The sequence below is a fragment of the Dama dama genome, chromosome 1, assembly GCF_033118175.1.
Source record: "Dama dama isolate Ldn47 chromosome 1, ASM3311817v1, whole genome shotgun sequence".
Lineage (NCBI taxonomy): Eukaryota > Metazoa > Chordata > Mammalia > Artiodactyla > Cervidae > Dama > Dama dama.
This window is the reverse complement of record NC_083681.1, coordinates 52,683,157-52,697,834: the sequence shown is the minus strand read 5'-3', so window position 1 is coordinate 52,697,834 and position 14,678 is coordinate 52,683,157. Positions and strand designations below refer to the sequence as shown.

Genomic DNA, 14,678 nt, shown 5'->3' with positions numbered 1-14,678 from the left:
ATTACCTCATGGTACATGGTAGGTACATAACAAATGTCATATCTGATTTGAAAGCTCAAAAACAGAGGAGGTGGAGGAGTCCTGTCAACCACGTGGCCTGCAGCTCAGAGGTTGGGGGCTGGCACAGAGCCAGGCTCTCCTCCCTTTTCTGCTGTTACCTGTTTCATCATAATTAAAAGTGTGAGTTCTGTTACTAATTATTGTTAATATTATCTTTACACTGCATCACCTTTTGTAAAATTTAATTCTTGTCCACCAGCACTAGCCCCACACATGGTATCTGATCTGCTATTTTCTCACAGTGTTTATGTACCTAGTTGAGTCTCAGAGGTTGCTCACATGTTCAGTGTTTTTGAAATTTGAGGGGTTGACCTGAGTCAGGAACTTTAACTGCAGTGACAATTCAGTAGTGAGAAGATGTCTAGAAGATGTCTTTGGTGAGCTACTAGAAATTACAGAAATTCTGGCCATAGTGGCCAGCACTTTATCTAAAATACCAAATCTGCCTTCAAAGGTAGGCAATCAGAGGGTTAAGCCCAGCGTAGGTGCTCAATAAACATTCTTTTCCTCTCTTCTCACTGCCTCCACCTACCACCATGAGACATGAGAAGAATCCTTACCTGTTCCAATAAAACGGGGGCCACAGGTGTTGGGGGAAAGAATACCACATCCGGGTTGCATGTTTTCCGTTCTTGACAAGTTACTAGTTACATCACCTCTCTGAACTTCCATCCCATGCTTTTAGAGGATAAGAATATATCCTAGAAGATGGTCATAAGCTTGAAAGGAAAGTGATTTGCAAACTTTAAGATACACTTCAAATCTGGGTTTCATACTAGAGAAGCTTCCTACACAGTTAATTTATGCTTGTTTTACTTACTAGGCTTTCGAAAGAGCTTCTTTTGGACCCACAACAAACTCTGGTCTTCAAAGTTTGGCATAAAGGAGGTATGAACTGTTTCTTTGGTTATAAAATAAGTCCACATCATATTAATTTGCCAGTCTTTTTCTTTTCTTAAACCAAGTAAAACCATGGCCCTGATGGTGCTGGGAACACATATGTGTGTTAGAGGTGATCCCGTAGAATAGCATGTCATTCTCTGGTGGAATTCAAATCCTTAGAGACCATATCATTTTGTTTGACTGTTTGCTTTGTTTTTTTTTTTGTTGTTTTTGTTTGCTTTGTTTTTATTAGTGAATGGCAATATATTTTTATACCTTTAGAAATATCTCTAATCTTGTAAGGTAAAAATACAACTAGTTAGATTTTATATATATAAAAACTGAGGCCCAAGAAAGTTTAGTGGCTTGACTAAGGTCATATACCTATTAATTGATGGAGCTAGGATTCAGACTCACTTCTTTCTCTTTTTTTGGCCACATGCAAGGTTTGCAGAATCTTAGTTCCCTGATCAGGGATTAATGCAGGTCCCGGCAGGGGAAGTGCCAAGTCCTAACCACTGGACAAACAGGGCATTCTCCTCAGACCCAGTTCTGACTGGCTGTTTAGCCTTTACTGTTTATACTTCACCAGACTAGTAAGATTGAATGATTCAGAAAAACAAGGTGATTAGGACATTCAACTGTCTCACAGCTCTTAGAAAATTTTGTCTCACTAAATCCCTCCTTACAAACATAGCTCCTTTAAGATTCCTGCTGGATCTTGGTTTCCAAACCTTCAGTGGTTTTGAGTTATCTATAGCATCATAGTGTTTGCTTGCCAATGGGTAACCCTAAAACCTAATAAAGACCTGAGGGTAGTCGGGGTAAAGGAGATCGACTCACCAGGCTCCCTTCTTGTGCTCCTCTTTGGGAGCGATGCCTTGGATCTGGTTTTGATGATTGGTCCCATGCTGCTGCCAAGGATTCCCAACCCCGCCCAACCTCATTAGTGGGTCAGGAACTGACCATAATTCAGTTTTCTCTAAATCATTACAAGGAATTCTTGCTGTACTCAGCTCAGCACAACACTCCTCTCTAGTTTTCTATTTCTGTCTTTTCTCTAAAGTATTCCAGATTGTCAAGCAGACTAGGCTTTGCCTCAGTTCAACACTTACTTCAGCAGGAAAAAAGAGTAAACTTTGGTCTTATGCAGATCTATATTTAAATCTTGGCTCTGCTATTTACAGACTGTGTGACCTGAGATAAATTGCTCTACCTGTTTGAGTCTTTGTTTCCTTATTTATAAAATTAGGATTAATAGAACCTGCAACACAGGGTTTTTGATGGCGAAGGAAATAGCAAGCCACTCCAGTATTACTGCCTGAAAACCCGATGAACAAAGGAGCTTGGCAGGCTACAGTCCATGGGGTTGCAAAGAGTTGGACACGACTTAGCAACTGAACAATAACAACAACAGTTTTTTTAAGGGTTAAAGATAATTATATAAAGTATTTGGGACAAATTGGCACTTAATAAATGGAGCTATTTTTATTATTATGCCTACTATGTGTAAAGTACAGTGCTAGGGCTGTTAGGTATGGAGATGAAGAAAATACATTCCCTACCTTTCAGGACCCCTAGACAATTGTGTAGAAGCCCAGAGTAAAGGGGGACAGAGCTCAGCCAGCTCTGTCTCTCAGTGTATGTAGACTTGCTTAACTCCATCCTTTTCTTAACTCCATCCTTTCCACACAGATTGAAGGAATCTGTTGTAAAAGGTACTCAGACCAGACCAAGCTGTGTTCAATAAATATTTGAGTTCCTACTCTATGCCAGGAACTGTGCTAAGTGATGGGGATACAAAGGTAAAACAAGACATACAGGATGCTCTGGTAGCAGGCATCTAACCCAGATTTAGGATGTTAGAGAAGGCTTTGAGGGGCATACCTCTGATGAGAAATGAAGGGACCTGACATTGTATGGTCAGAAGGGATAGCAAATACAAAAGCCTAGAGTAAAGAAAGAGTACAAGGGAAGTTCAGGATCACTGGAGCATAAAACTGCAAAGGGAGAATGTGGGATTGACTGCTGAATCTGATATTAAATTTAACTTACAGGGACTTCCCTGGCGATCCAGTGTTTAAGACTTTGCATTTATACTGCAGAGGGTGTGGGTTTGACCTAGGATAACTGCATGCTTCGTGGCACAGTCAAAAAAAATTTTTTTTAATAATAAATTTAAGTTGCAGTTTGTGGGGTTTCAGTTCACTGACCAGGGATTGAACCTGGGCCACAGCAGTGAAAGCCCAAAATCCTAGTCCTTAAGCAGCCAGGGAACTCCTGATGTTTTTTCTTGATGATCAGTTTAGCCAGATTTCTCCTCCACTGTGTTTAGGATGAAGTGCTTTCATGTTAGGCAGAACCTTCAAGTGGAGTTGCCTAAAGTTATTATATAACAAGAACAGGTTACATCTTTGGTAACCAAAGAGAACAAGATTAGCTTTCTTTGAAAAGCAAGAATATCTTTGGAGAACAAATCAATGGCTCTCCATCATTCTTCACCCTCAGTGGGTAAGAATTACATGACCCCTACTCTGGGGAAAACAACTTCAAATGTTCCTACAATCTAACTTTGTCCAAGTTAAAGAGAATCTTAAATCTGGTTCAGCACTTCTCCTATATATGAAATTTGAGGCCCAGAAAATTAGAATAATGTGTTTTCAAGTCAAAGCCACATTTAGATTTGCTATTGTAGTACACTGCTTCTTAGTCTCTCTCTACAGTGGCCGGTTCACGCATGCTCTCAGTGGATGTCTTATCTAGTTCCTGTAGTGCAGGAAGAGGCTATGCCAGGTATGGAAAGTTTAGGGAACATAAAGTGAGGTATACTTGGTCTCAGCTTTTAGGTAAGTCCCAGTCTAGAGAAGAGCAAACTGTGTAAACAAATGTTAGACAGTGTGTGATGAGTCCAGTGTCAAAGGAATCGGGAAACTCATGACCACTCTTCTTGAAAATTTTCGTTCCTTGATTTATTCAGCAAATTGAAAACTGAGAATTGTGTCCATGTTTGGTAGAATCAGTCCTTGATTCAGTGTAGGGAGTGGAGCCTATACAAAACAGGAGCATGTAAGGGGACGGGTCTCTTTGTCCTCAGCTACTTTCATGTTAGAAGTGAGAAGCAGTAAATCTGAAAATAAAGGTCATTGCATGCTAGCTCGTCCAACCAAGAAGGGGTCTTCTCTGTCATTAAGAGCAGCCTGAGCCCAAACTCATTTTGTACCCTGTACTGGTTTTTTAGGGGGTTGTTTGTCTTCTGTGTGTGTGTGTGTGTTCTTAATTAAATATAATACATGTGTATGTTAGAGAAAATTTGAAAAATACAGAGAACTATAAATAAGAAAATGCAAATCATTCATAATTCCAAGAGTGATTTTTTTCAAGACCCACTTCCCTAAGGAAAATCAGTGAGACCTGGTGCCCTAGGGAGAAGAACAAGTGTCTCTTATGTTTAAGGGATATTTTCCAGTAGCCTATATGAAGAGGACAGAGCCTAACCCTGCCAGCTTTTCCCTACCATACAAAAAAATATACAGTTGGAAAACAGGCTATGGTTGCCAGTCTCTTATCCTCATTATCTGTACTCTCTGTTGATTGTGGAATCACTGAACCCTCCCACCCGCTAAACCACCTCTGTGCCACCTCGAAGCCCCGTGGCAAGATGTGCCCGGCCACACTGCCCAGCTCTTCTTTCTCCCCCACAGATGAGGAGAGGGTGATTGGCTTTGCCTCTGTGGACCTCTCCCCGCTTCTCTCTGGCTTCCAGTTTGTCTGTGGCTGGTACAACATCACAGACTTCAGTGGAGAGTGCCAAGGGCAGATAAAAGTTGCTATCTCCCCTTTGGAGAGTTTGATTCATTTCAAAGAAGAAAGGCAAGCAAGACGTGTGGTGGGGAACCCAGGAGCACTGGTATGTATCTTTATTCACATCCTTAACCAATAAAGTTCTACTGAGCAAAACCTATAAGAAGATAATTTACATGTGTCTGGTACTTTCCAGTGTACAGAATGCATTTCTGGTTTGTTTGGGTTTTTTTTTTTTTTTGCATTTCTGTTTTATAATGACTTCATGATGTTTTGGGGTGAAAATGTTCTGAAATTACATGGTGGTGATGGATGCTATTGAAAAACCACTGAATTGAACACTTCCTTTCAAAAGGTGAATTTTATGATACATGAATTAAATCTCAATTTTTTAAATAAAATAAGGTTAGATAGAGTGTGGAACCTGAAACCACATTAGATAAACTTTAAAAATAAAAAGTTACGGTAACATCTTTGGTCTCTTAAAAAAAAAGAGAAAATGGGAAGAGGGAAATTGATGTTAGTAAGTATAGACAACTCTTTCAGGGAGTTTAACCGTAAAGGAAAAGAGAATTTTCCAGACTGTCCCAGATAGGGGAGCTCTGTCAAGGGCAGACTGTGTCACACATGCCTGATCCAGGGTTTGGCAGAGTGGGCTTCAGTAAATGTCAGATGAGTTACTGAGTGAATAAATGCATGCATGAGAAAATGATAGTTTAAATAATCCCCTCTGTAGGAGGGCATTTTTCTTTACATCAACCCAAGTAATCATGTGATAAGAACTATCACAGCCAGATTATCCTCACATGTAAAGAAAATGTAAGATGTCCAGCCAGGGGTTCACAAACTAGATGGAGGAAACAAGAGCATAAATAAAAATAAAGCAACTTTTAAAAAGCAGTCTGACATTGTAGTTTGTAAAATGGGGATGATAACAGTACCTCCCTCATAAGAGTGATATATAAATGAGAAAATACATATAAATTGCTTGGTACAGTGTTCAACAGAAAATAGTAAGTTATACATATACAATAAATTTTACAAATTTATTTATACTGCTTTATTCCAAAAGGATTTGTGACAAGTGTGCCGTTTTCTCATTGCTTCCGCAGACCCCGGTATGCAGTACCTTCTCCTTCCCTGCCTCTGCTGTGTATGCTGCATTCCCTGGCTGCACTGCGGGACAGACCCCAGAACTGCCTGCTCACCCCTCATCAAAGGACGTTGATTTCTCCTCTCCTGGGAGGTGAGTGATTTCTTGATGACAGGAAGAGATGGGGTCCAGAATGGAAGTGTGCAAAGTAGCTTGTTATTTCTCTTTCCTATATTAGGGGAAGAAATGAGAAACAGGCAAAGACTAGTGATCGTCTTTCATAAGCCCAGGGAACCCCAAGATCATATGAAAACAAAATTTTTATAAAATTAGGTACTAGAAGTTTTACTGCTATCAAAAGGGTAGTTTCAGTGCAAGGGATTCGTTTCTTCTCAGAGACCTTTAACCTTCATGCCTAAAATCAGTCATCAGCTATGTGAGAAACATATCATGACCTTTCCCCTCCCAAACCTATGTGCCAGGTTATTGTGTAAAAAGTACCTGGCGTTCTCATTTCACCAAACTAACTGGATATGCTTATGTATATTAGGCTAGAATATATTCCATCCTGTCAAAGGATAGAATCTAAGATTTAAGATTGCTTCTTTCCACCCCACTCTCCTCAGGCCTTAGTACCATTTGGCATCCCTCTGCCTCCATCAGTCTTTTCCACGTCTCTCTCTTCACTTTAGGGAGAAGGCAAGGGATCGTGTAGCAGCCACTCCTACAGTAGCAGTTACTGAGGAGACCATTTATTCCAGGAAAGATGCTCTTATACTGCTTAGCCACGCAAAGGCGTGTCTCAGTGCTATGTAGCTTTTCCACCACATGAAGAGAGCCTCTGCATAGAAGGAGCCCATGTGTCTGTGAAGCCCTAGTTTAGAAAATTTCTGTTACCTGTTTTATAGATGTTACATTGAACATAGCTAGTCAATGAGACAGTCAAAGGAATCTCAAAATAATTATGCTGAGAGAGAAAAGCTAGACAAGGAGTACATTGCATGTGATTCCATTTGTATAAAATTCTAGAAAATGTGTACTAACCTGTAGTGACAGAAGGTGAATCAGTCTTCAGCCATAGCACCCTGAACATGCCCGATCTGGTTTCTGATCTCAGAAACTAAGCTTGAATGGGAGAAAGCAAATCAGTGGTTGCCTAGAGACAAAGCAGGATGAATGGAGTGGGAAGGAGGGAGGAATTTTGAAAGATAGGAGGAAACTTTTAGGTGTGATGGATATGTTCATTATCTTGAAATGGTAATGGTTTCCTTAGAGGTACATTTGTGTCAAAACACATCATACTGTACACTTTAAATATGTGAAGTTTATTGTATATCAGTTATACCTTAATAAAGCAGTGGTTCTCAGACATTTCCACTTCAAAATTCTTTTATACTCCTAAAAATTACTGGTGACCTGAGAGAGGTTTGTTTCTCTAGGTTTTAACTATCAATTTTTACCGTATTATAAATTTAAACTGAGAAACTTTAATGTCTTACAGTTCTTTTAATTTTTATTGAAATTTAATTGATTTACAACATACAATTTTATTGAAATATAGTTGACTTACAACATCATGTCAGTTCCGGTGTACAGCACAGTGATCCAGTTATTCCTTTGCAGATTCTTTTCTCTACAGGTTTTCACAAAATGTTGAGTATAGTTGCCTGTGCTCTACAGTAGGTCCTCACTTTTTTTTATTTCTTGGCTGTGATAGGTCTTCATTGCTGCACATGGGCTCTCTGTAGTTGCCATACGTGGGGCCTCCTCTTTGCTGCAGTGTGTGGGCTTCTCCTCGTGGTGGCGCCTCTTGTTGTGGAGTCCAGACTCTGAGTGCGCTGGCTTCAGTAGTTGTGGTGCATGGGCTTAGTTGCTCCTCAGCATGTAGGATCTTCCTGGCTACTAGGGATTGAGCTGGTGTCTTACATTGCAAGGTGGATTCTTAACCACTGGATCACCAGGGAGGCCCTATCTTTTTTTTTTTTTAATGTTTTTATTTTTTGGCCTCACCGTGTAGCACAGGGGATCTTAGTTCCCCAGCAAGGGATCAAACCCGTTCCCCCTGCATTGGAAGTGCAGAGTCCTTACTGCTGGACCACCAGGGAATTCCCAGTTATCTATTTTGTATATAGTAGTGTGTATATCGGAGAAGGCAATGGCACCCCACTCCAGTACTCTTGCCTGGAAAATCCCATGGACAGAGGAGCCTGGTGGACTGCAGTCCATGGGGTCGCACAGAGTCGGACACGACTGAAGTGACTTAGCAGCAGCAGCGGCAGTGTGTACATATATTAGTATGCTAGTTTTATATATATATATATATATATGTTAGTTTTATATATATTAGTGTGCTAATCCCAACCTTCTAATTTATCCTTCCACCACCACCCCAAATTGAGAAACTTTTAAAATGTAATATATAAAATCAGTTGTGTTTCTATACATCAGCCATGAATGATCCAAAATGAAATTGAAAAAATGAGTAGATTTACAATACCATCAAAAAGAATAAAATACTTAAGAATAAATTTAACCAGGAAAGTGCAGAATGTATTTTCTGAAAACTATAAACCATTGTTGAAAGAAATTAAAGTTCTAAATAAATGGGAAGATATCTGTGTTCATGGATTGGAAGACTTAATATTGTAAAAATGGCAGTATTTCCCAAATTGATCTATAGATTCAACATACTCCCTATATCACAAGTCTCTGCTGGATTCCTTATGGAAATGGGCAAGCTAGTCCTCTAATATTGTGGTTACTGTTATTTCAGATCTGTGTTTTTAAAAAATCACTGAGGCTATAAGGTAGAGAATTTATAAAAGGAGAAGGAATAAAACTATAGGCAGAATTACTAAGGAGGTAGTTGTAATCCAAGCACTTGAGCCAGTGAAGCTAGAACTGTGGTGATGGGGATGGAGCTGCAGTGCCGTGTCAGGAGGGTGAGTTGTTTGTTGTCACAAATTTATTGTTTTCTCATCGGTTGGGAATATATTTTGCCCCCACTTATTTTCAAACAGAAGTGGTACCACAAGAAGCCAGGCATCACGCCATGAAGAGCATGTGCAGAACATCCGCCGATTCCATGAATCCCTGCAGCAGGCAGAGGCAGTCTTGCCAAATGACGACAGACTGACCACATCACTCTTGTCCTCCCGTACCTCCATTCTGACTTCTCTCAGGTGAGACTCTCCACTGAGAAAAGACACGGAGAACCATAGTGGAACACAAGGTGAATGGGCAGAGGCAGCCTGCAGTATGTTTTCCATCAGCTACCACTGCTCTGGGATGTTTTGCAGGGGCTTTCGTGTATGTTAGTGTCAAGGTGGACCTGGAACCTGTCTCAGCTTGGAGCCTTCCATCCCTTCAGGGGGCTATAGTACTGGCCCACCTATAAATACAGAAACTTTAGATGAGTCACCAAATAACCACCCTCACATCTACTCTACAATTTACAAAGCCTCGTCCTGCCTCCTATCTTTATCCTCACAGCCACTGGGTGCTTCCAGACCAGCATCTGCCCTGTTAATGCTTCCCTGTCTCTTTCTTAGCTCAGTCAGCATCTGAGCCAGAAAAGCACTGTGAGAATTGAAAGGATCTTTACAGATCATCTGGACCAGCCCCTGGTTTACCTAGTAAGAAGGGTGGTGCAGTGGGAAGGATTTGGCTTCAGAGTCAGATAGACTTGATTTCCAATCATGGCTCTGCCATTCCCAGCAGAGGAGACAGCTATGTTGCCATTATAGTTATAACCATGGTATGTATGATTAAGATTCCAGATTTCCTGACCAAGAGTACATGGAGGAATGAGTAACATTCTAGGTTGGTCATGGAAAGATATAAAGAAGTCACATTTGAACTGGTCTTTAAAGGAACAAGTCAACAAATGTGAAGGGCATTCTGTTCAGGAAAAAAATGTTGTAAGGAGCATGAAACAATAAGCCCAGTTTGGGAAAGCAGTGAAGTTAGAGTGAAGCTGAGCATAAGATGTAAGGAGCAGGACAAGTTCTGTGGGAGGCAGATCTTGAAGGGCATTGAGCGTCAGGCTGTTTGGACTTGACTTTCAAATGGAAAGATATGGGGCTGGGAGGAAGAGCATGTGTAAAATTTGACAAAACAAATATTAAAGGATTTTGTTTTGAAAAAATTAATAACCTATTGTTTGATTTCATAAAACAAACTCAAAGTGAAAGATTAGCAAAATCTTTTTTGGTGGGACATGGGTTAGAATGGACTGATCAGTTGCACTGTAGACTGGGGAACTGCTCAAACTTATAAGTAATATGTTCAGTTTCTCAGTTTAGTAAGATGCTGGAAACTGCAGGCCAAGTAAAACCATCAACAGTTTGGCTGCATTTTATTAGATCATTCACATGACACACTGGAACCCAATGAAGAAAGAGAAAAAGGAACTCTACTTGGCCCTGGAGCAGTTTCTCTCAGCCTCAGCACCTTTGACATCTGAGCCATGTATTTTGCCTCTGGGGGCCTGTCCTGGCATTGTAGGATATTTAGCGGCATCCCTGGTCTCTGTCCACCAAATACTAGTGGCACTCCTCCCCGACATGTGACAACCAAAAATGTCTCCATATGTTGCCAGATGTCCCCCTGGGGCTAAACCCATCAGGCTACAAACCACTGCCCTAGAGGAGTGGTTCTCAAAATTTAGTGTGTTTCAGAATCACATGAAGGGCTTGTTAAAACAATGATTGCTGGAACCCACCCATAAGTTCCTGATTCAGTAAGTCTAGGATGGGGCCCAAGAATTTGCATCACTCAAGTGACGCTGCCGCTAGTCCTAGAGCCAGGTTTTGAGAACCACTGCCATAGACAGATTCTCTACAAAAGAGATGAAACAAGATACTGTCAATTTTGCATTACTTCTTTGGGTTCACGAAGCCCTAAAACAAGTGTTTCATTTGAGTCACAGCAATCCTGTGAGGCCTGTACGGTGAGTATTACCAAACTTTTTTCACAGATAAGAAAATTGCAGCTTGGTGTCAATAGGTTCCATACCCAGAACCTCAAACAAGGGCAGTTGGGTTGGCATATTTTCTAAAGCTTCATCAAGTTTACATGTGTCTGCATGCTCCTGCTTCAGGTATTTAATCTGTGTAGCATAAACCCAGATGTAAACACCTAAGTAAATCTACTGTGATTTGATAGAGTTGTGGCTTCTAGTGATAGACTAAGGATCAGCTTTGTCCTCTCATTTAATTTAGATTCAACTCTAAGATACACAGACTGTTCTTAACAAAAGGATAGAAAGACTTTCTGTTTACTTCACAGGTGTTTAATGTCTGTGTTTTGCCAGTCGTGCCAGGCACATTGAGAAACCTAGAGAAATAGAGAAGTTTGATATACTGTCTTCTGTTACCAGATGCTCATGGCCTAGTTAGGGAAGCTAAACTAACACATAATGAAAAAACTAAGGGAAATTTTAAGGCAGAAGGTTAGATGCCAAGAGTGAAGGAGTTGAAGGGAGAGGTGGTCCACTGATTTGGGGCAGTGGACTCTGAAAGGGAGAAATATGACCTACACCTTAAAAAGTGAATAGGACAGGGACAGAGAAGAGAGAAGCTTGAACGCAGGTTCTGGCATGCAGAGGTGTGAGGCAGAAATGAACCCAGTTAGAACAGAGCCCATTTACTATAATGGAAAAAGCATAAGTCTTGGAGTTCCAGTTTCTGAGTAACTGTGTGCTACTGCGTGTCTAGACAAATCATTTAAATTCTCTGAACCTCACATTCCTTATTTGTAAAACAGTAATTGCTGGCCTCATCTGGTTGGATGAGTATTAAACAAGATAATGTATTTGAAAGCATAAAACATAAAATCCTATGCAAGTGAAGGTGATCATGGTTGGTATAATTTCTCATTGGAATAGTAAGAATGAATGTAGCCCCATTTAAGACTTTTGAATTAAAGATTTTTAAGTCATTTATTCATGTCTGTTTATCCATTCAGCATTCATTTTTTTGTGCCAAGCACTGTCCTAGGTGCAGTAGATACAAAGGAGTCAACACAGAATTCACATCACATTAGGGGAAATTGATGTGAAACAAATCATGTGGTTGAAGAGTACAGAAAGAACTGTAGAGCACAGAGGAATGGCCCTTAAACCAACTTAGAGGGTCAGGGAAGGCTTGCTATAAGAGGTCACTTACTTGAAGGATCAAGAGTGGTTGTTGTTGTTTAGTCACTAAGGCATGTCCTCCTCTTTGCAACCCCATGGACTGAAGTATGCCAGAAATGGCTTTAAGGTAGTACAGATCAGTGCTAGCCCAGAGTTAGGGAAAGTGAGGACTGGAACGATGATAAGAATGTTTCCTTATAAGGAGGTAGAATATTTGCTAGACATGAGAAGAGGAATTACATTAGCCAGACAGAATGAGGAAAATGTCCTAGGCAGTGGGATTGTAGTTGAAGGATGAATTGGTGGATTGGAGAGAGGGGGGCCCTGCTGTTAATAGATCAAGTGAGAGTAAGTTCCTAGTTCAAGCAATAGAATGTCAAGGGAACATAAAAGATGCTCGTAATCCTAGTAAATGACCCTTTTGTCTTCTCCCTCTCTTTTGCAGGAGGAATCTGAGTGAGCTAGATCAGATGCAGCGGTACTTCAGCCAGAAGCTCACCAAGCCTTTACTCCCCCTCAGCCCTCAGACCCACACTGCCATCTTGCAGTGCCAGGAGAGTCAGACAGACCGTCTTCGGCCAGCAGCCTGCAGCCTAGACCCCGAGAGCCAGTGCATCCTGGAGAAATCCAATAACCTGGTGTTGCAAGTCAGCTCCTTAATCACAGGTATGGCTGTTGTTGAGTTCCTGTCACTGGGTGCTTATTCAAAAAGCATTTAAATGTGTGCAGACAAGCCCTTATGACAGATAGAGACCAACAGCTGTCACCATCTTACTTGCCATCTTCCTTTTGGAAAGAGAGAATGTGTGCAATGGAAAGAGCACTAGACTAAGAGGCATGAGACCCGAATTAAGTCCTTGGTGGGTTTCTGGCACGGATGTACTATTTGACTCTGAGGATGTACTTTGCCTTCTCGAGCTTCAGTTTCCCCAACCAGAAAAAGGGTGTAGGGGAGTGGGTTCGGTGATTTCTGCAGTGGCAGTTTCTGAACACATGCCACTGTGTTTTCTGAAAAACTCAACTACAAATATTAAAAATTTTAATTCTCAAGGCCAGAAGACTGCATTTTTAGCAAGCACCCCAGATGATTCTAGATGTTGGTAGTCCACAGTCCACCCTTTCAAAAACCCCTTAAAATGGTAATTCTTGCTTTACTGCATTAAAATTATTGAGAGAACTTTAAAAAATCCAGATCCCAGGCTGCACTACAGGTCAGGTATATCAGAATCTCTGAGGGTGGGGCCCAGCCATCAGGATTTTTCAAAACTCTCTGGGTCATTCTGTTCTGCAACCCAGACAGAGAGTGCTCTAGAACAAGTATTTCCAACTTGCCTGAGCATAAGAATCACCTGGGACACATATTTTGAAATACGAATTCCTGGGTCCTGCTCTGCTCCTCTGAATCAGAATCTAGAGTTAAGGTCTGGAAAACTGTACGAAGCACACCTGGGGGAATACTGAGAAGTCAACTAGATCAGCATCTTTAGCCCTCACTTGGTATCACTTTTGCTCAAGCAAAATGTGTAGATTCTACAGAGGGATGAATAAGTTCAGTTTTTTCCCTTTAAAAGGAGGAAAAAAGCCACCATGGTTGCTATTAGACACAAATCTAATCTTCTCCCAGATATATAACCTGTTGGTAACCAGGACCACAGATGTGTGCTCTTTGGCTTCCACTTGCTTGGAAATAAGCAGTCAGCTCTTTATTGATCACCAACTATGCCAGACATTATTGTGTTTCTAGTTCCAGCAGTATACAGTGGTGGACAAGACAGGCATTATCTGTGCTTTCATCAAGCATACATTCTATGGTCAACCGAAGAAGCTGCCCCCCAGAAAGAAAGCATAAGAGCACAACAGAAGGAGCCTTGTTTGAGGTGGAGGTGAGGGTGGACTAGGGGAATCCCTTTAAAGGTTAGAGGTAAAGAGAGCAAGGAGAATCAAAGGCTTAAAGCTGAAGGGCCTTAAAGGCAAGCTTGGGGGTTTAATCTTTATTCCAGAAGAAAATGGGGAGTTCTAAGCAAGGAATGACAGAAGGAGAACTGATTTTCACAAGGAGAGAATGAATGTTGAAAGGAGCAACTGATTGCCTCTGTATGGCCTCATTTATGTTCATTCATCTCATGTATTTTTCACCATAACCCTGTGAAAAGGGTGGTGTTTTATCACGTTGTAAAAATAAACAGACTCATGATAGTTTGCTCGTAACCACAAAGTTGACAGGTGACAGTAGATATTTGAACCCAATATTGGCTCCAAAGCCTGTGCTCCTTTCACGCTGCCTCCATTCTCTCGGTGTATCTCCCTTGCCTTACCATTTGGGTGATGGGTATTTCCTTGCTTTTATTTTCCAAGTAAATAATTCTAATAATTGTCATCAAATAGGTAAATAAGTGGATTCTCATTTTGGTTTTTGATATAGGTAATTACTGAAGTAAATGGAAGCTTGAACATGCCCACCGGGACTCCCAGCTCCCAAGAATTCCTGAGCATGAGCAGATAGTCTCTGAAAGCATTTCCGCAGATGTAACCACAGCTATAAATAGATTAGATTTTGGTCCTCTGATATTAGAATAAAGTGCTAGAAATTGTATTGCCTTGAATATAGTTTCATTGATTCTTGGGAGTGAATTAACTATTATCTTTGAGATTTGTTCGAAGTCTGATTGCAAGACTCCATCTGAAACTGGAAGCTGGTGTGGGAGA

At 40.9% G+C, this 14,678-nt stretch overlaps 1 protein-coding gene across 6 annotated transcripts in view; it reads left to right on the top strand.

Annotated features, from left to right (window-relative positions):
- C2CD3 (C2 domain containing 3 centriole elongation regulator) overlaps positions 1–14,678 on the top strand; it is a 118,781-nt gene that overhangs the window by 81,666 nt on the left and 22,437 nt on the right. For 5 of the 6 annotated variants that reach the window (XM_061150019.1, XM_061150027.1, XM_061150052.1 and 2 more), the window contains 5 exons: positions 884–948; positions 4,644–4,849; positions 5,856–5,989; positions 8,857–9,018; positions 12,418–12,638. In XM_061150019.1, coding sequence (XP_061006002.1) covers positions 884–948; positions 4,644–4,849; positions 5,856–5,989; positions 8,857–9,018; positions 12,418–12,638 — 788 coding nt within the window. Of the gene's footprint in view, positions 1–883; positions 949–4,643; positions 4,850–5,855; positions 5,990–8,856; positions 9,019–12,417; positions 12,639–14,394; positions 14,524–14,678 lie in introns of those variants that run through there. The other variant, XM_061150062.1, reaches the window with a different exon arrangement.